Here is a 25,834-nt window from a genome sequence, read left to right as displayed (position 1 = left end):
AATCCCAGATGATAGTCTACTTGGTAACTGGTAGTGGAAAAGGGGTGTACACATTGTACTGTATCCAGTTTGAAGATGGAAACCAGTGGCACTGTTTGCACAATGTCTATTACCCTCAGATAAAAAATTCTCTTTTGACAAGTGGCCCTTTCTTTTCTTAACTGTTCTTTCTGATATACTCACTCAGGCTGAGTTCACACCCAGAGCATTGAAGCATATAGGCTGCATTCCACAACTTACGAAAATAGATCAGTATTGTAATTCTCATCAAACCAAGTCTTCCCTGACCTTCAGTTTGAATATTGTCAAGTTAATGTGATGTGTATGAAAAACACCAGGTCTTATAACCTACCAGCATCTCAAGGAAGGGTACAAATTCATAATATTCACCACGCGGGATGGGTTGCACACCATAGATGCCTACTCGTTATGTAGGTGTCATTTAATCACATAAGTTTTGTATTTACTTAATTGTCGACATCCTTTCTGGTGCGTCTAGCTATCTCTTCCACAATTTAGGCCCTTAGGGCTCTTCAGGAATGAAGTATGAAGTCAACCATTTCCTTTCTTAGCAAATGTCAGGTGCTGCTCCTGACACCCATTTTTCCCATATTTGATTGCAGTTTTAATTTAGCAATCCTGGCAGATAAATCAGACTACTTAAAAGAAAAAGGGGGGGGGAGGGATAACTGTATGAAATAACAAGTACATACCTGAACAGAAAGTTGTCAAAGTGTGGGAATGACAGATTAGCTAGATCCAGTCCCCCCCCCCCCCCCCCCTCCCTGTAATGTAAAAAGACCTAAGAATATAACATTGTTTGTATCAGAAAGGTGGTAATGGTTGCTGGCAAAGTGTCAAAGTTAAAGAAACAGTTCCACAATTTACTTCCAAAGTCTTTGTTAAGGGCAACTGTCATTGTTGTATATGGCTCTGTAAGTAAACACTGGTTATGGAGCTTTAGGTCATAGACTCTCACACTGTGTAAACACACAGTGTCGACACATTTAAAGGAAATACTGAAAATGCCACTGTATGGCACCAGTGCTTGTTTATGTTCCACCATACTTCATTATTACTGTACTCTGGAACACAGTAGACAAGACAGCAGCCTTTTTTGAAAATGCAAAGTTTTAAATTCCTAGTTAAAACAGGACTCCTACAAAATTGTCACTGTGCAGCAGTGATTTAGGTGTTTTATCAAAAGTTCTGTAAGTTATTAGCACTTATCACCCCCACTGTGTCACTGCCATGAAAGTGGGGAAAATAGCCTGCATATACTGTACTGATTAAGTACACGTGTGTTCAAATATGGGTGCATATTTATTTGTATATACTATTTTTGTGTTGATGAATCCACAGTTAATGCAACAAATACTCATAATCGAGCAGTGGGAAGCACAGCTGGAGCCCCAGCATCCATCAAAGATTCCCTAAATCGGCAAGTGTTCTTATCCACAACCAGTTGTTTCTGAAGCAGAATCTCAATGTGATTTGAAACAACAAAACTCGAAACAGTACAACTCTCAGAATTTCCAGAAAGCCACCATCTCAGGATACTGTGTTAATAGTGAGAGATAAAGTTTAACTTTAAGAAACAGCTGCTGGTCCAATTGCATACCTCCCTTGGCTGTGACATTCCTGGTTTTTGCTGGATAGCTAGTTCCACAAGTTCCTTTCCTACAGTGTTTCCTGCAAACACTTGTGATTGCATTAATCTATTTCATTTCACTTATGGGACTTCCTACTGGAAATAATTCTAAAATGTTTTAATTCATATTGCAGATAGTTGTATACCTCTTCCCATGTGTGTGTATTTTCAGTACATGGAATGGGTTTCTGCTCTATTTAAACAGAGCAGGGTCAGCTTGGTTTCAATCCCCATTTGACCACACAGACTTCAGTTTCTTGAAATTATGGACATGATGGTTCCTTTGGAAAGAACACTGGTTTCCTTATCCTGATTGATCTGCTTGCTGTTGCCAGGACGCAGGAATTGAAGTTTATCATCAAACTAAAATTGTTAAAATGATGCATTCTTTTGTTCCAGCACATCCATACCATGAGTAAAAAAAAAAGGTACAATGCAACATCACTTCTACTAGGGGTTCTCCACAAAGAAATGGGTGAACTAATTCTCTAGGAAATCATCCTACAACATGTAAGTGGTTGGGAAGAAGTACTAATCAAATTAAAGTGATAAAAGCAATCTTGTTTATTGTGCAAACTTTGATTAAATCGCCCACTTAATGTCGGAACTCAACCCTTAAAAGAAGGAAAGGGGGGGGGGGGGGGGAGGAAAGGAGGTAGTTTTAGAAAGGTGTCCGCTTTAATGAAACACCATGGGAAACCACTTGACCAAGTGAGGATTTGAATCATTCCAGCCAAATATGAATGCACTGACCCAGTTTGCTTGCTTGTAGTAGTATGGAGATGAAAAAAAGGAATGGCATGTGGGTGAGATAGGAAAGGCTTTTCCTTGTATGTGTAACATGCATCTTAAAACATTTCAGGCAACAGCTGTGGCAGCAAGCAGCAACCATACTACTCATATGTTGTGTTAAATAATGCCACTATATTGCTATTATTGCACTCATCACAACCAATGTAATTATTGTTAATAATTTGTTGGTCTAAATTTTAGGCTACAGATGAAATGAACTGTGGAGCACAGCAGTTAGTAAAAAATGGAAAAATTCCACATGCACTGTCAGAGTACATCAAGGTCTTGGATTTATTGGCAGAAATTCTTGCACCACCTTTCAAGGATTACTGTATTTGCCAAGAGTCCATCAGATATTGCATTATGCATTTTGGAAACAAGTATCACTTCTAACTTTTACTTCACTGGGATACTTTTTGACAGTGAACCATCTCATGTACTGTGTTCTTTAAATAAATCATGAATAATCTCATAAGACTGTTGACTTTGTGATTCTGTAGTGCTGTCCTATTATTCAGTTATTAATTCACTTCTGCCATACAGAGCTTTCAGTATGGTAAGTGTGGTTACAGTGCATTATGAGGAACATAATATGAACCGAAAAAAAGAAGGCAGTGATTGATGTAATATATATTGTTCCGAGTTACACTAAATGTTTGACCTGCACTGAGCAGCATGGGAGACAGACAGTCATGGAACCCCTGTAGTTTCACGATGTTGACAGGCATTACAATGACTCAGCAATATTAATTGTTGATACCATTTGAGTGTCCTAAAGAAAAATTTCACAATAGGGGATTACCAGGTGAGTGTCAATGTAAAATTTCACAGTAAGTGTACAGTCTTGTAATGATTCAGCAGTGTGATATCAAGTCTTACAAAATACTATTTTAATGTTTTGCTCAAGCTATTCTTTCAGAAAATGCTCAGCTGTGCAATCTTGGAATCCAGATTGTCTGTACTGGATACTGTAACTCCATGTATCAAGCTATTTACACCTGCTCTTCTGAGCCAGATGATGGATATGCTACACATTGTGCAACACAGCATGTGATGTATTGCCCAACAAGGCGAAGTGGTGATGTGCAGCTGTAGCAGGAACCCACTTGGTCGCATGACTAGGTACAGACCCACTCCAATTAAAGTAATGCAAGTGCAGAAAATGCCTTTGTGGGCAGGTGGGACAGTTTCTGGTTAATGCGGGTAAATTCGTTGAGGAGAAAATGTAGGGGATTTATGGCACCGGTGGTGAAGGTGACAGAAAAATCTTAAAGGTGAGCAAGTAGATGATTTGCAAATTGGAGGAACACAAAGCCAATGAGAGTGTACTTCAGAATTCTGTTGGGGGGGGGGGGGGGGTGCTCACAGTAAGGATGCCATTGATGATGTGGGTAATGTATTATCAGGCTGCAATTTCTACACAGTTATGAACAATATAAACAAACGAATTTTCTGAAAACTACACAGCTGGATTTAGTTTTAAGAGCTGCCAAAATGTGTGTGAATGAGGACATAGTCACAAAAAAATTTAGTTTTTACGGAAGACCAGAGGAGACAATTTAATTACATGAAATGGATTCACACACATTATGCCCTAAATAAATGTTGGCAAAGTAAGTGGGTGAGGAGTATTTTCAAATGAAAGTGCCAGTTGGTGTTCAACTGTTGTGCATGCGGATTGTGACATGGGTGCCATCAAGGATTCACTTCTTATAAAAAACTATCATTAGACTATCACTCAGAAATGGACCATGCAGTCTTTTCTTGGAGGAAGATCACATTTTTCTTTCTTTGATGAAAGAAGATAAACAAATGCTGAATTTTTTTTCTAATTTAACAAAAGTAATTTGTGACAATCATATCAGGCTGATTTGTAACCCATTACACCCCCAGTTTCTTAACTGGCAAATGCTTTTGTCTGCAGTCATTTGCTGGTGACAGAACAATATAAGAGGTGGACTTTACTTTTTGAAGCCAACTATAAGGTAGGTGGCAAATGAAAAAGTTAATACAGTGATTAAAGTTATGAGTCAAATGATTAGAAATAAATACAATTAATCGAATAACAATAATGAAGAGATTCCGATGAATTAAAAGTTAACATTTCAAGGTACTTTCAGGGACTGAGCCAACACGATCTGGCTTGTCACAAATAAGTCTTTAACCTCCTACACTACACCACTGCTTGCAACAGCACTACTAATTTTAGTGCTCTAACACAGCTGTAGTCAACCTGGTCCCTGGGGGATGTCAGCTTTCATGGTGAGTGGTGGGCATTGTAAAAACATTTTCATTAGTTTTTCGTAATATTTTGACAAAATATTTAAGTAATTGTCCGCCACTAGTGGTAGCATTCTCCCTTCCTGAGCATGGGGTCCGGGAATTTTCACCTGCCCCAAAATGAGTGGGTGGTATCATCATCATCAATCCCCATTAAGATCAGAGGAAAGCACCTCCATTAGGACCTTGCCTAGTACGGCAGTGGTCTGTTAAGAAGCATAGGACTTCATTTCCATTTTGCATTTAAGTAATTATGATTATATGCTGTAACTCTGCTTTATAAATTTTATAAAGTAAAGTTACTTCCTTAGTTCCTAAATTATTACTTTGGAATCTATGACTGTTAGAACAGTTTACTACTAATGGAGATACAAAAGAGGGCAATATGTAAAAATGGTTGACTACCCCTGCTCTAGAGCGTCATGTGAAATTTCTATTACCCATTCAAAATATTTCTAGGCACTGTAAGTGTCCACAATATTTGATGACAATAATGTTCAACCAGTGTCCACTTCACAATTATTGTTAATAATATGTGTGATCTATTGGGAGTAATAAAGCAGTCTCACATGGACAAGACTACCACCTTCCTGACTCACTAAAATGGCACTGATAGTTTAACTTCACTGAATCTGAACAGCAGATTTACATAATCTGGTTGTGTTAAGACAAGTGACACTCTGAAACCAACAGTTTATCATACTAGCAAAATAGATTCAAGCCTAACATGTAAACACAACAGCAAACATCACATTCAGATTTCAAAATTAAGACTTCAGTCTTCTGGAAATTGTGTTACTTGTAAATGTGGTGATAGTGCTGCACTTTTATGAATATTGTTGTGTACATGAGTATTACACCCCCACCCCCAGTTTCTGGGGCATAAACACGTTGGTGTTGCCAGTGTGGAGATTACCACTATGCTGAGTAATGAAAGTGGTGAAACCTCTAAAAGTGTCATCTCTGCCACCTCCCCCATGACATTTGGGTGCAGATCATTTTAAGAGTTTTTATGTAGTCTCATCCACAATTAAAGTATTTGCACACTTACTTAGAGAACTACATATAAGGTAAATTATTGTGTACAGAGATTTCACTTTAACACTAATAAAAAAAATTCCATAATCAGGAACAAGATAATGAAATGCATGTTTAGACAACCATAAAGGGCTGAATTTTTGGATCTTTGAAGTTATTAGTGCCGGCCGAAGTGGCCGAGCGGTTAAAGGCGCAACAGTCTGGAACCGCACGACCGCTACGGTCGCAGGTTCGAATCCTGCCTCGGGCATGAATGTGTGTGATGTCCTTAGGTTAGTTAGGTTTAAGTAGTTCTAAGTTCTAGGGGACTTATGACCACAGCAGTTGAGTCCCATAGTGCTCAGAGCCATTTGAACCATTTTTGAAGTTATTAGTAGCAGTGTAAAGAACTGCACAGGAGGTTCACCTATTGTTCTGAGGACACTCAAATGACAGGGACTTGTGTCCAATTTTGAATTGTATGTGATCATGCTGTCCATTGATAAGTATCACAGTCACATATTTGCAGCATAACATAATACGCATAGATAAAGAAAAATAATTTGTCACAATTCTACCTCATTCATAATTACATATGCTTTCATCTCGCAATGCCACAAGAGCAATTTGGGGGGGGGGGGGGGAATCTAACGTTCTCATGATACTCGTGCACTTTTACTACTAGAAGAAAAGTATTTGGTTACTGGAATTAAAGGTTTCTTTAACATTTTTGTGACTAAACAAATTGGTGCCAAAAAGTAACACGAATTATTCAACTACATACACAGTATTCCACATAAGTTACAAAACCCCATCACCTTCAATATAGTGTCCATTGCACCCAATGGCCTTGTTCCAACAGTTTTCAAATTGACAGTTTTTAATTGTCCTCTCTCGTGCTTTGTAGTGCTCTAGCAATTTTGTTTTCATCTCTGCTACACTTTCCTTTTTATTCTAACAACCAAAAACACGTTGGGTGTGGGGGGGGGGGGGGGGGCAAATAGTGTAAGGTCGTTGTGAAATTGTGGTTTTGATTTTGGCCAAAAACTTTGACACTGTTAGACTCATTGTGTTGAACAGCCACTTCTTTGATTACCACAATCCAGGCTCTTATTGGGGGAGGGAGGGAGGACAGTATTGTTTTCACTTTTTAGTTTCTGCAGCTGTGGTGGTGAAGCAGTCGTCCAACAGTACACACACACACACACACACACACACACACACACACACACACACACACACGAAAGAAATGTTACAACCAGATTGGACATCACCTCCATCAATTTCTAGAACAACTTTCTGCTGATTCAAAAATCTGCCATTGTATGGAAGGTTCTAACATCTTGAGTGAGTAGTAGTATCTCCTAATAATCATTAAACTTGTAGAAACAAAACTCATCTCAGTACAGCCAAATGGAGTCAGGACAAGTAACTCCCCACTGGGCCCAATACAAATTTTAAGACCACATCCTGCAACAAAGCACATATTGTCATTCTACTTGTCCATTCAGGAACTGCTGATGTTAAGCTATTCAACTTTATTTTTCTCCAAGGGCATAAGCTTAACTCATCAAGAATAATCACATTACAGTTTATTCGAAATGTTGCATCTTTGGTAAACTTAATAACCAAGTGGTTGTGTGTGGGGGGGGGGATTTTGAAAACTGCTGTACATTAAGCTCGACTATATTTTTACACGGGGATGATAAATACTAGCCACATGTACATTTCAGTTCGTGTTTATGCTTATCAGTAACTTGACTGCAGACCCTCACTGAGCGAACTACAAAACTGTCATGTATTTTTATAAAAGGATTCAAAATTCATTCAGAAACAGTTCTTTAAGTTGATTACAGCTTTAGCATCTTCAGTAGTTCACAATGCACAACAGGTCCATCTCATGAAGATAGCATTAACTTCAGTATTCAACAATTATCTCCTCTACCTACTTTGTAGCAACGGTCATTTAAGAAACTGAAATCTGACTTCTTATCCACTGTTCATAATACATAATTAATTAAATGATACTTCATATATGTGGCCTCTATGTACTGTTGGGATACTGGATTCTTAATGATTGATCAATCAGATGAAAATATATGGACATAATTTTCTATGTGGTTTTGAGATTACAATATTGTGAAACACACATTTAAACTGTAATTAATACTGCATCGCAACTTCCCATAACAAGAGAGAACACTTGCTTCATCAAAGTCAGTGATATTACACTTATTTTTTATAAAAAGAACCTTATTAGGGGCATGACTGTTATTCTCATTCCATCATCAGAGGTCTGAATAATTCCAGCAACTTTAGAGCACATAAGTATGCCCATACACTTAATTTCACTTTGCAATCCTGACTAAGAAAGCACTAACAGTCTACAAGGTAGGTACAAAAACTAGCATTAAAAAAAACAGCTACTATAACAATATCAACTAGTTCTAATAATACATACAAGCCACTACAATATATCAAGTGCAATTTTAATGATGCATGAAAACTTAACTGCCATTAGTGGTACATACTACAAGTACTCAAGATCATTTAAGACAGAGCATAATTTACTTGCTGAAGAACTATTTTAGGCACATACCTGCACTGACTGAATGAAATCTTGTATCTGCATATTCAGAAACCTTTTTAAGTTGTCCAATTTATGCTGGAATTTAAAATTTAGAAGAAATTCTGTGGCTAAGTTCTAGTAATGTTTATGCTAGTCTAGTTTTTTCTCAACTTTAGCATGGAAATACAAATGGTTTTTTTAATGCCTGCAATTTTGGGTGTACAGTATTTCCAATGAAACATTTTTTCTTAGAAATCAATTTTATTTTATAAACAATGTGCATTCCAAAAGAATTCAATCAGGGATAAAATAAACCATTAAAAATAGCAAAACTTTCGACTGATGCATAAAAGTTATAGTGTAGAAATATTTTACATGTATTATGCAACGAACCTTGCAATTTTTTTTTTTAAATGCATGTGTAATGAACACTGTAGAGAGCACTGGCCCTGGCATTATGAAGAAAGGTTTTCCAAAAATCTTGCAAGGTAACCAAATTAAGTACTTATTTTGGAGCTACAGTTTTGTCAGATATGGTGCACTGGTGGAAATAAGTGACTGCAGATTTGAAATTTCTAACTTATACCAACTGGTGAAAAGCAACTGACACACACACACACACACACACACACACACACACGACAGAGTAAATACACACTTTAATAACAGTCCATAATTTTAAATGGAAGTAAAGAAACCTCATTCAAACACTGTATTGTATTTGTTTCATGGGAGTTCTATGTGATAACAAATCAGCACTAAGCCTCTCATAATAGGCATAAATCTATGCCTTACATTCTCATGATCATACTCTTTAGTTAATACAAAATGTAATTTTTGGACAATCTGGTTCATCATTCTCTATTTTTGTCATGGCAACTCCACTTTTTCACTTCAAAATCCAGGCAGATTAAAATTGTATGTTGTATTGGGACTAACCAGGCATTTTTCAGTACTTTAATTGGTATGAGCCATGAACAGTTTATAAAACACTAGGGTCTAACAATGAAAGTTTTACTGCAATGTACACGAAAGTGAAACAATCACACTGTTAACACAAATGTATCACCATGCATGTTATTTCAAATAACATGCCATGGTCATTTACTGAAAGACATGCACTCCATGCAAAAAAAAAAAAAAAAAAAAAAAAAAAAAAGTGCCCTGTAATTGCTCTGCAGTGAATCATTATTTTGACATTACAAACTTAAGGATGTTGAAATGCAAACTTATGTTAAAACCTACTTCTTATGACAAATGCATTTTACTACCTGTTTTACACACACAATTGTTTTTTTTTCTCACAACCACCACTAAACAATCAGCTGAATCAACTCATGTACAAATAAAAACCACAATTCCATTATCTGCTTTATTTTCCTGAAAAAACAAAAATGAATCACTCACTTCAGCTACCAGATTACTAAAGTCATACACAGTTCTTTATTAAAACACTGAAAACAATATTTCAAAATGACATTCCCGTGAAGTATGAAAAATACTTTGTGAAATTGGTGCTGAAATGTGATGCCTACAGGTTAAAAGAAATAATCACATTGATTCTGAATTTGTTCAAATCATAACACTTAAATGTATTACAACAACCAGTTTACATGTCAGAAACAGTTCTTCTATCAGTGGCTAAACAATGATCTTCCATTACAAAAGTGACAGTAGTATGATCTTCAATGTGACAATACAAAAAATGGGTAGAAATGAATATTACAATATGAAAACATGTAGCACATTCAGTACACCACACACTTCAAAAGGGGACTTTTCAAAAATGGAGTTAAAATTAAAATTTTAACATGTCAATTGATGCTGTCATGTATTTACACACCTTCCTGTAAAGTCACATTTTCACCACTTCTTTTTATGTTCATCCATCGAAACACCACCTGGCCCCAACGACACTATCATCAGCAGTCCACCAATCACAGACAAGGTCTGGAACAAAAAGAACAATTTTGAGATACATTTTCTCAACATAGAAAAATGTAAAAATGACTAAATATCACCACACATTTACATCCAAAATGTTTTAACATTTTAGAGAAAACAATTTTGAAATTTCTAATATGTAATATATTCTGTTCCTATTCTGGTTTCTGCATCTTATGGCAGATGACATCTAGTGGGCAAACAATCTTTGACCAGACTTGCAAACTTCTTAACTCTGAAGTAACTGTTTGTTTCACTTACAGTTACAATTCTACACCAACTGAAGCCCTTCTATGCCCACTTAGATGTCTATTGACTAATGTGTTTCCTTAGAGCACCCTCTCCTGTAATTCCACCTACAAAATGAGTTTAAACACACAAAGCCCCTATTTCCTTAAAGCATAGCATGTTACTTTTCCAGTCAAAAGTCTCCATTATGCATCCAAATTACTCTACAGAACCTCCAGACCTTGTCTCAAATTCTGTAACCCCTTTCATTCATCTGTCAACCCACACTGAATTACAACTCACACCAACTGAACCTGTAATAAAATCCTAAACCAGTTAAAACTTTGGTCACTAAATATGGTATGTTTTGGACTCCGTGTCCACATAATTACTAATACCTCTAAATAACACAATATTTAGTTCTTTTACCTGAAAGAAGTCATATTTCAGGAAATCCCTCAATGGCTTGTGTGTAGGAATGTTCCACCAAGCATTATGGTAGAAATTTAAACCAAAAAGGAGAATTACAAGACTAAGTGCACTCAATTTAGTTTTGTAGCCAAGTGTTACCAGCACTATCAAAATTGTTCCAAGGAGATCTTGAATAATCTGAAATGATACACAAAACATAAAATCACTGAGTACTGGAACTATCACTTATTTCATGCATGCCACATACTGTATTTCAGTGAGTGAGCTCTATATTGACAATATAATATGGTGCTCAATCTAAAGGTTGCTTCAAACATCTATGTGCCTTATTAAGCATGGTGCTATTGCAGGAGGTACACAACTTTCTTCCTGTAGCTGTTTAGATGGGAACACACAGTTTAATGTGGACTATCTACCACAGAAAACTTAAGATTTTTTTCACATTAAACAATCATTGCCAGAGTTGAATGAAGTAACAGAAAAAGATCCAAGGACTTGATCCCAGTATTTGTAGTCTATGCTGTTAATGTTTATCACTTAAGGTGCCTACACACTGTTCTCCAGTTTTTGTTTTGGCTATCTCTTACTTTTTTAGCTTCTATGTCATTTGAAACCATATGTAATGAATCATCACTTCCCTCTTTCACATTTTTATCAAATTTGGGATACATTAAAAATGTAAATTAATTCTGCTGTTTATCTTCTTTCCATACAGCATTTTAACTGATCAAAATCTGCGTGCTTCAAGGGAGGAAGCCATAAATACAGGGTGATTCAAAAAGAATACCACAACTTTAAAAATGTGTATTTAATGAAAGAAACATAATATAACCTTCTGTTATACATCATTACAAAGAGTATTTAAAAAGGTTTTTTTTTTTTTCACTCAAAAACAAGTTCAGAGATGTTCAATATGGCCCCCTCCAGACACTCGAGCAATATCAACCCGATACTCCAACTCGTTCCACACTCTCTGTAGCATATCAGGCTTAACAGTTTGGATAGCTGCTGTTATTTCTCGTTTCAAATCATCAATGGTGGCTGGGAGAGGTGGCCGAAACACCATATCCTTCATCTGTTTCCATTTGAGCAAGGATAAAATCACAGAAATCGATTCTTTTAATCTTATCAGCTGCAGACAGTGCTTGAACCAATTTCAGACGATAAGGTCTCATAACTAACCTTTTTCGTAGGACTCTCCATACAGTTTATTGTGGAATTTGCAGCTCTCTGCTAGCTCTGCGAGTCGATTTTCCTGGGCTGCGAACAAATGCTTGCTGGATGCGTGCTACATTTTCATCACTCGTTCTCGGGCGTCCAGAACTTTTCCCTTTGCACAAACTCCCATCCTCTGTAAACTGTTTATACCAACGTTTAATACACCACCTATCAGGAGGTGTAACACCATACTTCGAAATGCACGCTGAACAACTGTCGTCGATTCACTTCTGCCGTACTCAATAACACAAAAAGCTTTCTGTTAAGCGGTCGCCATCTTAGCATCAACTGAAGCTGACGCCTAGTCAACAGCGCCTCAAGCGAACAAATGTACAACTAAATGAAACTTTATAGCTCCCTTAATTCGCCGACAGATAGTGCTTAGCTCTGCCTTTTGTCGTTGCAGAGTTTTAAATTCCTAAAGTTGTGGTATTCTTTTTGAATCACCCTGTATATACAGAGACCTTAGTACCATTTCCTCAGCTGCAGGTGATCTTCCGCTACTGATCAACTATTACTTCCTTCAAACAACCTCAATTACTTGAAACTTTTAGTCTGTCATTCACTGTTTTTCTCTGAGGCAAACAAATGGTAGCAACTCAGTCCCAACTGACTATCTTCCATTATGACCACTATTATTAGTTATTCTACTGTGAAACATTAATTGCAGATATCTTCATCCTCTAAATTGCAGAGTGTGTGTGTGTGTGTGTGTGTGTGTGTGTGTGTGTGTGTGTAAATACTAGTTCATGGAATAATTTATCTTTTATTTCCTTATTTATGTTTTTCATCCAAGGATCATCTAACAATACAAGAATTTAGTTTCAAAAAGTTTTTTGTTACTTATACTGTCATCTTTTACTTTACACATTTTTGGGCTACTTAGCCTATCAAACTTCTCTTTTGCATTTAATGACATTTTACTTTATTTACAGGGACAAATTGATATAACAAAACTTTAACGACAGAAAAACTTCTCACAACAGAGTTAAACACTACTTTGACATTGATCTTCAATCACACACACTACAGCATAGTTCCAAGGAAAATTACTTTCAGACTCTGGTTGACCTTAAGAGGGACAGATCAGATGTTGGGCTAATGGGGAGAAGGGGAGACAAAAATGATAGATGTCATCAGACAGAGAGAAGGACTTCTCTTTTCCTCCTATTTTTAACTTAATTACCGTATTTACTCGAATCTAAGCCGCACTTTTTTCCCGGTTTTTGTAATCCAAAAAACCCTGTGGCTTGGAATCGAGTGCAAAGTAAGCGGAAGTTCTGAAAAATGTTGGTAGGTGTCGCCACAACTAACTTCTGACGTCAAATATATGTCGCGCTACACAGGTCTGCTTTGCAGGCACAAAGATAAATACTGGCGCCAAAACCTCTGCGTCAGTAAATAAATTAAAAGGTAGAAGAATGTAAACATTATGCCATGTATTCTTTCGTGTTTGCCGCTATTTCATTTAAATCCTGTCTGCCTTGCCTAATAAACTACGAAACTAGAACAGCAAACGCGGAAGAATATACATATCATGTCATGTTTATATTCATATTATTCTTATGCTGAATAGTGATACAGTCAGAAACTAAGCACGGCAACTGACTAGATTTTTAAATCTAAGATGACCCTAATTTCTGTGCAGAATGTAATGTACTAAAGAGTCGTCTGCAAAGATTTTCAAACGGAGAAAAATTTTCGCTAATGTCTCGTTCAGAACATCATACGCAGTCTATTATTTGGTTCTTGGTGATCATTATCAAAGAAAGCAGCAGTTTAAGTAACAACAAATAGACTCGCGCCATTGTTTCGCTTATTAGACAATTCCTCTTTTTTAAAAAAAAGCCGCGGTAGCGCGCACAAAAGCAAACCATGCCGCGAGCGGCGACAGGTCGTAAATAATGCATTTTCAGCTAAGAGTGACATAAATACCTATAACAAAGAGAACGGCACTTATCAGATCAAAGCAAAATAAGCAATCAATTCAAACCAGACGAAGCACGCGAAAAAGGAAGGGTACCCATATAAATACGGACGGAGCGCCTGACACACAGCAATGGCTACCTCGTAAAGCTTAACTGTTAAGCTTACGACTTGAACCAAACTACTGTAGCTGTATCTTCATCCATTCGACCTCAATTGTGTTTCACGTTACAATGGACCAACTGTTTTTCGATTTGGAGGGGGCGGTCTAAAACTTTTCTCTCACCTTGAATTTCGAGTCTCAAATTTCAGGAGCGGCTTAGATTCGGGAAAATTTTTTTTCCTTTATTTCGAGTCTCATTTTTCGGGTGCGGCTTGGATTAGAGTGCGGCGTAAATTCGAGTAAATACGGTACTCTTTCCATTCAACCTTTGACTTCGTGCCCTGACACCTTTTCCTTCATTTTTTCCCTGCAGCCTTTTAATCTAAACCCCTTTCCAACCTCCCTCAGACATTCCCTCTTTCTTCTGGAAGGAGGTGGTCAAATTCCAAAAGCTGAACATATTTTTTCCATTTCAGGTGTTGCACCTTGGGAAGATAAGTACTGGCTAGCCTTCCTTTAACAATTTTCTGAACTGACTGTCCCACTTGTTTTTGACTGTTCTGCTTGTAGCAACTCCTTAATTTTTGAGAAAAACACACACACACACACACACACACAATCTGCTACTTCTATTCCTGTGTGCATTTGTAATAAATAATTATTACATACCTGCATAACAGATGGTTCAAACCGAAGGAGTGTGACATACATGAAAGCAAGTAAAACCCTTCCAGTAAGTTGTAAAATATTTTTTGGTTTATTGTCACCTGGAATTAAGGCCAATATTGTTAAATTATACACACCAAATGGCAGTCAATGTAGTTATAACATCAAAAACTAAGCATAAACAAATAACAAGGTCTGTGTGGACAGAGTGCTACCAGCATTCCCACTATGATAGCAAGTATCTGAGTCAAATCTACAGACAGTAAAATTTTGCTAACTGCATCCACCAGTTTGGTGCACCTGTGCTCTGACAGTACAGGTCTTTGTCTACCATCAATTATTTTCACGTGCTAAGACTTTTTACATAGATTTGAAGCTTTGCTGTGAGTAAACAGCCAAAATTATCTGAATATCAATGACCTTTTTATATTCCCACACGGCCAGTGGAACATAAATTTCTGTTGCCTATGTTTAATAAATCACAGTTGCTAAATACCGACATTAATTCTTTAAAGAAGACTGGAAAAACTGGTAGCAATTTACCTCAGGGAAGATGTCCGGATTCCGGGGAAATGTAGTAACACACGAGGCAATACCGACCGTGCAACTTATCTTAGGAGATAAGTAAAGCAAAGACAAACCCACATTTACAGCATTTTTTTTTAAATACTAGATTCTAGCAGTCTTAGAGAAAGCCTTCGAAAATCTTGGCTGGCATACTGTAATTTAAATTCTGAAGGTAGTAGGGTTAAAATACAGGGAGCAAAAGGCCATTTACAGCTCGTACAGAAACCGGACACAATTATAAAAGTCGACAGGCACGAAAGGGAAGCGACGCTCGAGGAGGAAGTGCGACGGGGTCGTAGCCTGTCCCCGACATTATTCGATCGGTACACTGAGTGAGCAGTAAAGGAAATCTAAGAAAAATTTGGAGTAGGGATAAAACTGAGGAGAAAAAATAAAAACTGAGGTCTGTCAATTACATTTTAATTCTGTTCGAGACAGCAAAGGACTCGGAAAAACTGTCCAACGGATGAATAGGGCCTCTAAAGAATATAAGATGAACATCGACAGAAGCACAACAAGAATAATTGACTATATTCAACTAAACCAGGTGATGGTGAGGGAATTAGATTAGGAAACGAGGCTCTACAAGTAGTAGATGAGTTGTTATTTGGGCAGCTGAACAAGTGATGTCTGGATATAAAGAGTAAGAAAAGCATTTCTGAAGAAGAGTATAGATTTAAGTGTCAGGAAGTCCTTCCTCAAAGTATTTGTATGGAGTGTACCCATGTATGGAAATGAAACACTGACAGTCAACACTTTAGACATGAAGAGAACAGAAGATTTTGAAATTTGGTGCTACAGAAGATTGCTGAAGATTAGATAGGTAGATCACGTAAATACTGAGGCAGCACTGAATGGAACTGGTGAGATAAGAAATTTGTGGCACAACTTTAGCAAAAGATGGGATCTGTTGAAAGGGCATTTTGTGACATCAAGGAATCACCAACTTAGTACTGGAGGGAAGCGTGGAGCGTAAAAATTGTAGAGGAAGAACGAGAGACGAATATAGTAAGATAGTTCGAAAGGATGTATGTTACAGTAATTATTCAGAGATGAAGAGCTGTGCACAGGCTAGAGTAGCACATTGAGTTGCATCTAACGTCTTCGGACTGAAGACAACACTACAGACACCATGCTCAATATATTGTCACGAGAAAACTTTACTCAGTTTTTGCGCTGTTCTGCAGATTTAACTCATTTACATTAAATAAAGTATGAATATTTAGACTGATCGTTACCATATTTTAACACAACATAAGCCTACGTATTTACTCTTGACACCTTCTCCAATCTGTAAAATTTTGTCACGACTATGAGAATGGATTTAATGAAAACAGTTGTATAAAATTGACCCTGATACTGAACCGTGTCTATGTACTCTATCACTTAATGGCAATGAGCACTGTATTTAAAGGACTTTATAAAATAATATTTAAGAGAAACATGACAGAAACCAACTCTATACTGACCATATTTTTCATCTACATCTATAGTTCCAAATCACTGTGTAGTACATGACACAGGGTACATACCACTGTACTAGTCATTAGGGTTTCTTCCCATTCCATTTACGTATGGAGCAAGAGAAGAGTGATTGTTTAAATGCCTCTTTGTGCTGTAATTAATCTAATCTTTCCCCCACAATCACACGTACACTTGTGCGATATTTCAGAATAGGTTGCACAGTAATCCACCTATTAACTGAAGTCTACCATCTGCTTTATCTATGACTGAGCCTATGGGATCATTTGTGATACATCAACAGAAGCCAGGCCCTCACAGAAATTCCACAGGTGGACAAGCCCTAACAATGCAAACTTCTTTTTTTTTTTTTTTTTTTGCACATTTCTGACACTATACAAAAGTAATGCCTCAGTAATGAAGTCAATAAGAGCAAGCAAAGGAGTTTAAAGGAAAAATAAGAAGATTATATTAGATTAGATTTACTGTCATTCCAATTGATCCGTAGTGAGGAGGTCCTCCAGGATGTAGAACATGTCAGAAAAACAACAATACATGACAAATATTTAAAACTCAAACAAATAAGCTAATGTGCCATTCCACAGGTCCCAAGTGGAATGATCGTCATTTTTTAATGAACACTATATGAAAGAATCATTTTGCAAATACTAATGCACTGAATTTAAAATCAAAAAGTTTATTTATTTATAAGGTAATAAATGTGTAATACAATATATACACAAATCAAATGGTTCTACTGAGAAATTCATCAATGGAGGAGTAGTTGGCCACCAATAAATCATTTAGGCTTCTCTTAAACTGAATTTCATTGCTTGTTAAGCTTTATATGGCTGCTGGCAAGTTATTGAAAATGTGTGTTCCTGAATAATGCACAACTTTTTGTACAAGACTAAGTGACTTTAAATCCTTGTGAAGATTATTCTTATTTCTAGTATTGATTCCATGAATCGAGTTGTTGGTTTGAAAAAGTGATATATTTTTAATGACAAATTTCATTAAAGAATAAATACATTGGGAAGCAGTAGTTAGTATCCCTAGTTCCCTAAACAGGCTTCTGCAGGATGTTCGAGTTCACACCACACAACTCTTACTGCACGTTTTTGTGCCTGGAAAACTTTAGCTTGGCTTGATGAATTACCCCAAAAAAATAATCCCATATGACATTATGGAATGAAAGCAAGCATAGTATGCCAGCTTTTTCATTTTTATATCCCCTATGTCTGACAATTCGCATTGCAAATAGAGATTTGTTAAGACGCTTCAGCAGTTCTGTGGTGTTCTTCTCCCAGTTGAATTTATTATCAAGCTGTAATCCCAAGAATTTAACACTGTCCACTTCTTCTATCTGCTTATCATATGTTAGGCATATACTCATGGGACGCCCCTTACAAGTTCTGAACTACATGTAGTGTGTTTTTTCGAAGTTTAGTGACAAGGAATTGGCTAGGAACCAGTGATTAATGTCCACAAATATTTTATTAGCTGATCTTTCTAGGACTACACTTGATTTGCTATTTATTGCAAAGTTTGTATCATCGGCAAACAAAACTAACTTGGCATCTGGTAATGTTACTGATGAAAGGTCATTGATATACCCAAGAAAAAGTAAGGGCCCTAAAATGGAACCTTTCCTAATAACACCCTTTGTTTCCTGCCAGAGAGATAAGATTTGAACCATTTTGCAGCATTTCCTGTTACACTATAATATTATATTTACTTAAAAGGATATTGTGATTTACACAGTCAAATGCCTTTGACAGATCACAAAATATACCAGTTGCCTGCAATTTTTTATCTAATGAATTAAGCACATTTTCACTGTAAGTGCAGATAGCCTTCTCAATATTAGAACCCTTTAGAAATCCGAACTGTGACTTTGACAGTATGTTATTTGAGATAAGATAATTATAAGGCCAATTGTACCTTACTTTTTCTAAAATTTTTGAGAATGCAGGCAAAAGTGAAATTGGACGGAAATTTGATGCTATTTCTTTATCTCCCTTCTTAAACAGTGGCTTAACTTCAGCATATTTTAACCATTCAGGAAATATTCCACTGATAAACGACTGGTTACACAGATAACTTAATATGTTACTCAACTCAGAATCACATTCTTTAATTAGCTTTGTTGATATTTCATCATACTAGACATTTTTGTTTTCAAAATTTTATGATGGACATTATTTCCACTGGGGTAGTGAGGGTCAAATTCATATTATGGAATTTACTTGAAATGTCTGGTCTGAGATATTCCATAGCAGCATCTACAGAACCTGAAAACTCCATCTTTTCAGTAACAGTTATGAAATGTTTGTTAAAAAGTTCTGCAAGTAGATTTTTGTTGAATCTGCAACTTGCACTGTGAAAGTATTTTTCAGAAAGTTTGTTAAGTCTCCAGCTACCCTTACAACCAATAAGTGGTACTGCTTCGTACAGTCATGTACATTCATTCCAAGTAATCCAAGAGAACAGAACTGTTGTAATATTTATGTCAACCAACTTTGGACCATACAATAATCAGTGACGTGAATATCTGCATAAACCCACTGATATCTTCATCCATTAACCACAACATTATTACTGCTGATACCCATAAACCTACTGACTTAACTGTTGGTTAAGCAAAACAGACAAAATCTGACTTTCTCCAGGTATTATATTTTAAATAAATAGGTTCACAAACAGTATTAATTCTGAATGACACACAAGAAGTTCTAGGCTTAAGTGAGAAATTTAACCCCCCCCCCCCCCCCAAGTAGACAAACACAATAGGGGATTTTTGTGCCAGGATTAGATAATATATTAAGAATCTCAGTAGGCATGAACAACCCACAAACACTTTCAGGTACTTCTCTCGTAACTTACCAAGTGTTGGAACACCAGCAAATAAAGTTTTTGCTTCATTTCTGCTTTCAGCCAAAAGTAATGCAAGTGCACCAATCAATGCCAAGTTGCGCAAAAGAAAATGCATGTCCCACAAGATGTTGTATGCAAAAGTCTGTCAAGAAAAACAGTTTAATTACAAATAGTATAGCAGCACCAGTTCAATGTATTTTACCTCTTACAAGGGAATCTCCCCATGCACCCCCCTTAGATTTAGTTATAAGTTGGCACAGTGGATAGGCCTTGAAAAACTGAACATAGATCAATTGAGAAAACAGGAAGTAGTTGTGAGGAACTATGAAAAAAATAAGCAAAATATACAAACTGAGTAGTCCATGCGCAAGATAGACATCAAGGACGGTGAGAGCTCAGCAGCGCCGTGGTCCAGTGGTTAGCGTGAACAGCTGCAGAAGGAGAGGTCCTTGGTTCAAGTCTTCCCTCAAGTGAAAAATTTTAATTTTTTATTTTCAGACAATTATTATCTGTCCGTCTGTCCGGCCTATGCGAGGTAACTGCACCTTACCATGGGGACACTACACCTAAACAAACATAGAAACACACTTTTTTGGGAGTGGTTATCACATCCACAAGAAAACCTAAATCGGGCGAGGTAGAAGAATCTTACCCATTCGCCAACTGTACAAGTTAGGTGGGTCGACCACATGTTCCTGTCATGTTACGCACATGCCGTCACCAGTGTCGTATAGAATATATCAGACTTTTTTTCTTGTGGAGGAATCTGTTGACCTATGACCTTGCAATCAAATGTTTTCAGTTCCCGTTGGAGAGGCATGTCCTTTCGTCTACTAATCGCATGGTTTTGCGGTGTGGTCGCAAAACACAGACACTAAAGTTATTACAGTGAACAGAGACGTCTATGAATGAACGGACAGATCACAACTTTACGAAAATAAAGAAAGTAAGCTTTTCACTCGAGGGAAGACTTGAACCAAGGACCTCTCGTTCCACAGCTGCTCACGCTAACCGCGTGACCACGGTGCTCCTGAGCTCACACTATCCTTGATGTTGCCTATCTTTCACATGGACTACTCAGTTTGTATATTTTGCTTATTTCTTTCATAGTTCAACACAACTTCTTCCTGTTTTCTCGATTGATCTGTGTTTAGTTTTTCAAGGCCTATCCACTGTGCCAACTTATAACTAAATCTGAGGGGGGTGTGATGGGGAGGTTCCCTTGTTAGTGTTAATTAAATCAACCCTTCACTATAAACTAACTTATCATAAAATTACAGTTTTAGATCAGTTTTCCTCATCTTTACCTATAATTAATTTTTGAAACACTTCGGTACTAATGAATGTCATGGCTTAAAATTAAAAGTTTTATTCAGCAGTCTACAGTCATATGCAAGCTTAGTGGCACAGTAAATTATTAACTGTACACCATCCAAGCAGGAAACATTGCAAGCTCAAGAGCTTTACAGCAAAGAATTCATATTACACAGGAGAGAACAGATTATTTGAGTGAACACAGTCTGCAGATTATGCTATACTTCCATATAAATTCTATCAATAAAATGCCAACATTTTAGAAAACCTGTTTTTACAGCTTGCACAATTTACTTGTGCAACTGCTACCAATGACACAGCAGCGACTATGAACCAATTCTTTTTTAAATATGTAACAGAGAAAAACACTACTCACATCTCGCTAAATGATCACAAATGCAAAGATACATCATACTGTAGAATTTAAAACAGATTTGTTTGCAGTATTTTCACCACAGTTACTGAAACTAAGATTATACCAGTATCATTTCCATAGCACTTAAGCCTTTTCATAGTAAATGGTGTGATCAAAAATTATCCAAACTGGATTCATTACAAGATAGGTTCACTTACAGAACAACTATTCTTCCATTCATGCACTTCATAAATATTTTCAACAGCAGTATTTTGATTGAATATACACACTTCAAAAACAATCTGGCAATTTTCATAGAACCTTTTACTGTTCATTCTAGAAATGAACCCCAAGTTGCAGCTAAGTCATATTACATGCTCCCTTACAGGAGTGCTAACCCCAGCAAGGTATGCAGAAAGGCTTCTGAAGAGCCTGAAAGAGGAGAAATATTACAAAATAAAAATTGTAGAGGCAGGTTGCAAATTCTGCCAGGATTTTCCAGCTGACAAGAGCACTGCCCACAAAAGCATGGTTCCAGATTTAGCACAATTTCTCTAGAAGTTACACAACTTTTTCCCTTTTTATTTTAGTTTTAGTATCTTAAATTCTCCTCATCTTTGTATCTGTTTTGAGAAAAAACTTACATCAGAAAATAAGAGCTCAGGGAAGTAGTGATCCAAGACTTACAGAACACCGTACATGTGCAAAGCATACTGGCTAACAAAACTACCACCTGCTACACTCCTGTAATCACAGTTATTGGTAAAGATATGCCACCCTTCATGATTCTGTGCTACACAATGGTAACCCTTGATGACACTCTGAAGACCATACATTACACCTTTGCTCAACTGAAAGGTCAGCATCCTTAGAAGATCAAAGCAGTACACACACACACACACACACACACACACACACACACACACACACACACACACACACACACAGAGAGAGAAAGAGGGAGAGAGAGGCATTTTTGTCTTTGATCTTCACAACATAGGCTGCAAAAACAGCAGTATTGCCACATGACTGACATGTTCACACATGTAACAATATAGTACTACTGTAAACAAACCAGACGAATAGGGCAAATTAAACTCACAGAACACTGCTAGTAGATTAACAAGGTGAACCTGTGCCTAGCCTGCTTCGGGCTGTCTTGCTTGGCTCCGGCCTTGTACCACCAATCCAGATATTTTTTGATCACACCTCAAATTCCATTGCCATATCCATCCACAGGAGTTTCAAACTACCTGATACAAAAGTACAACGAATTAGTATCTGAGCTACAGCTACAAGAAGTCTAATTTTATTTTCCAGAGGTCAAACTAAAACTGAACTATAACCAAAAGTGAACACAGCCACCAAAACTTTTTGCCTGTATTGTTAAATAGCTTCTACCATTATATTACAATTTTTCTGTTCCTTAAAACCATTTTTTCATGCAACTGAAAACATTTTACTGAACTAATACACAATAATACATCCTCCCCCGGCAACCGACTGTCTATTGCAGAACTTCCGACATTTTTATGGTTGAAGGACAAAAACATAGATATGTTAATATACAAGGAAGTTTTTGTAAACTACAGTCAGAATTTAAATAACAAAAGCAATTAACATTGCTACGAGAAAAATGATTTACATTTGCATTATCCAATACTTCAGAGCAATGAACAATATAAAATCAACTTGAGATAAGGCAGATGTAATTAATGACAAACATATTTACAATTTATGCTTTACATACTGCACAATTTTTTCTATTATCTATTTAGTATAGAACTGAGAAAATGTGTTTTTGCCTGTATTTCGCTGATGTGTTATTTGCAGGCAAACAGAAAAGGGTCTCTTACTATGATCAGCTGAACCATATATATTTTTTTTCAGCAAGACATCTAGGTGCAAACAAATGCAACAGCCCATTCATTCTCTACCTCAGTGATAACTGGGCGCGCACAGCCTAAATGCTCAGGAATTATAAAGTCGAGCAAGTTTCAGTAATGTTCCAAAACATACAACAGTTTATTATGGTTGCAACAGCTGTCCATTTTATTTTTCATACTGTTGCATTTTGAGACGAGACATAGGCTACGTGGTGGTTTTAATTATTACATTTACTTTGAATGGCAAACGCGAAGGACACTTTAAATATACAGTATAGGAAACGCCTAATTTAAGAGATTTAAATTTTCACCGATTCTGAAGTAACATCTAAAGCTAAATGTCAGACACTGCAAGTCTCAGTATGTCACGCGAGAATTAGGACCACCCCTCTAAAACTTCCACTAATCTTCGAGCTGTAATTCATTGTTACCCAAAGTTTAATGTAAGAAGTAAATGTAAAATGCTTCCGCAGAAGACAAACCTCACCTGTAAAACGACAATAAACAGTAGTATGGAACAAGCTACCGGTACGCGTTGTCTGCTTAAGACCATTATGCATCCCCCCAACTGTCCAATCAAGTTTACCAGCACAAACATTGCTGCTAAAAATCTTCCACAACCCCACGACATGTCCATGTACTCTTGCTGTTCTGACCACTGCACGTACATTCGAATCCCATCTTCCAGGAACGTTGAAATAAGACATAATCTTGCAGTTGTTGGCAAAACATGTTTCAATAGCCTTAAAGTCTGCAAGAAAAAATTTGAGACATTAAAAACAAGAATTGTTATATTATGTGGAACACCTGACGTGTCACTATCTTAAGCGACATGTGATAACTTCACAGCAGTCAATATTTAAACCATTTTAAAACCAAGTTTACAGTTACAAAACAATACGCATGATTTTCTGGGAGACCTGATCAGCAATATCTTCTAGCTTTTCTATCCACACACCTCCCCTTGCCATAGTAACTCAGTTAACCCTACAACTACCACAACTCCTACAAGTGATGTGGAACATAACAATCCAAACACTTCCGGCAGAAACCACACAACACAGCGATATACGCTAGCCAGAGGGTCTAGCATGGAAGTAACAATAATTCTTGAAACTTCTACTGTTTGGTTTCATTAATTTTGTATTGTTTGCTTTTACTTTAATTCTCAGCTGCCGCTCTCTATCACGACAGAAATCGTTTATTTTCTGTAATTAAAAAAGGAATACATTTTCAAAGCAACTGCTCCGGGCATTATCTCGTGAATGTGACAACAATTTCTGTAAGGGGCACGATAAAAATATTTCCACCGTGTAACAAGTAGACCCCGCAGCTCTGATGCTAATTTGATGATAGATTCTTCATTTAACAGAACAGACTGCTGCAAATTATGTATTAAAATGATTTACACGGCTATAAAAATATTCGACCACCCAACTGGGGCTCTTTCCTCAAATGTATCCAGATAGGCTGGACTCAAGTAGAGGGGGTGAAATACGTTTTACCCCTTCTTCCAAAAACATTTGCCTATACAATTCGACCAATAAAGAAAGAGCGTTCCCTTTATATTACGGGTCGGATTTTATACTTCGTCAAAGGGAATATAGCATGTGAAATATCGTCAACAGATAGAATGTTCCTTTGAAAGACCACACCATTGTTCAGTGTTGGTGATTTAAGACTTTCACACACTAGCAAAGTTTGCCACGTAACACTTTGCTGGATGCTGCTGAAAAGAAGACTTTTGCGGAAACGCGGGCTGTGACTATTGTTCGCGAGGTTAGAATGACAGTTTACCACACAATAGGCGTTGAAAAATAATATTCGTAATTAAGTATTCGACTGGAGTTAGATGGAATAAATAAATTTCCCACATGTCATTCTTAAATAAATTTCACACACAGTTCGGCATTGGAAGTCATTTAAGAACTGAAAATGCTGTATTCTCTTTTCTCTGTGAGGTACTGGATGGGTTAAGCAAAAGGTTTCGAACTCTTCGCATATTTTTGATTTTACTAAGGCATTTGATTGTGTTGATCACAAAATATTGCTCCACAAGTTGGACCATTACGGAATATGGGGAGTAGCTCACAATTGGTTCACCTCTTACTTATAGCAACAGACAGCAAAATGTCATTATTCACAATAATGAGAATGGCTGTGATGTGAGGTCTGAGTGGGGTACAGCCAAGTGAGGGGTGCCACAGGGATCAGTGTTGAGGCCACTCCTGTTCCTTATTTATATAAATGATATGCGCTCTAGTATTATGGGTAACTCTAAAATATTTCTGTTCTCTTGTGGAGAAAGTTGCGCAGTATACTGCTGCATCCAGTTTCAATAAGCTACCACTCGAATTAAAAAATCTTAGGAGTAATCCACGCACTTACAAATCGAAACTGAAGGGTTTCATCATGGGTTACTCCTTCTATTCTGTCGAGGAGTTCCTTGAAAAATTAAGCTGATTCTTGCTGTATCGTTGATTGCGTTTACTTAAACTTATGGACTGACTTTTTTTGGGTTCATAACCATTTATTTTTATCTGTTATT

At 37.0% G+C, this 25,834-nt stretch overlaps 2 protein-coding genes across 3 annotated transcripts in view; one reads left to right on the top strand and one right to left on the bottom strand.

Moving 5' to 3' along the window:
• The window catches only part of LOC126248055 (SET and MYND domain-containing protein 4-like), a 131,403-nt gene extending 128,494 nt beyond the window's left edge, over positions 1-2,909 (top strand). Inside the window, exon 9 of the mRNA XM_049948693.1 lies at positions 2,645-2,909. Within this exon, the coding sequence (XP_049804650.1) occupies positions 2,645-2,836 (192 nt within the window). The 3' untranslated portion in view covers positions 2,837-2,909. The remainder of the gene's footprint in view (positions 1-2,644) is intronic.
• A 6,551-nt stretch (positions 2,910-9,460) lies between these two features.
• On the bottom strand, positions 9,461-24,346 carry LOC126248054 (surfeit locus protein 4 homolog). 2 transcript variants are annotated; one of them, XM_049948692.1, is made up of 7 exons: positions 24,207-24,346; positions 23,774-24,037; positions 19,741-19,873; positions 14,830-14,927; positions 10,911-11,090; positions 10,153-10,259; positions 9,461-9,689 (listed from the first exon to the last, which is right to left on the bottom strand). In XM_049948692.1, the coding sequence occupies exons 1-6, from the start codon at positions 24,255-24,257 to the stop codon at positions 10,173-10,175; spliced, it is 813 nt and encodes a 270-aa protein (XP_049804649.1). In that variant the 5' UTR covers positions 24,258-24,346; the 3' UTR covers positions 9,461-9,689; positions 10,153-10,172. The 2 variants fall into 2 exon arrangements, with proteins under 2 accessions (XP_049804649.1, XP_049804648.1); XM_049948691.1 differs by lacking the exon at positions 9,461-9,689 and having other exon boundaries at positions 9,870-10,259.
• Positions 24,347-25,834: the final 1,488 nt, after the last annotated feature.

Source organism: Schistocerca nitens, chromosome 3 (genome assembly GCF_023898315.1).
Source record: "Schistocerca nitens isolate TAMUIC-IGC-003100 chromosome 3, iqSchNite1.1, whole genome shotgun sequence".
NCBI lineage: Eukaryota > Metazoa > Arthropoda > Insecta > Orthoptera > Acrididae > Schistocerca > Schistocerca nitens.
Note: the sequence above shows the minus strand (reverse complement) of the source record. Positions and strands in the feature narration are given on the sequence as shown.

What these genes read in the sequence shown, in the direction of transcription:
- LOC126248054 (XM_049948692.1), bottom strand. Translation starts at nt 24,257, where the DNA reads ATGGCAAGGGGAGGTGTGTGGATAGAAAAGCTAGAAGATATTGCTGAT. An exon ending in TAGAAGATATTGCTGATCAG is followed by an intron (nt 24,038 to 24,206) that starts GTCTCCCAGAAA and finishes TTTTTCTTGCAG; the next exon opens with ACTTTAAGGCTATTGAAACA. An exon ending in TGAAATATGACTTCTTTCAG is followed by an intron (nt 10,260 to 10,910) that starts GTAAAAGAACTA and finishes TTTTTGTTCCAG; the next exon opens with ACCTTGTCTGTGATTGGTGG.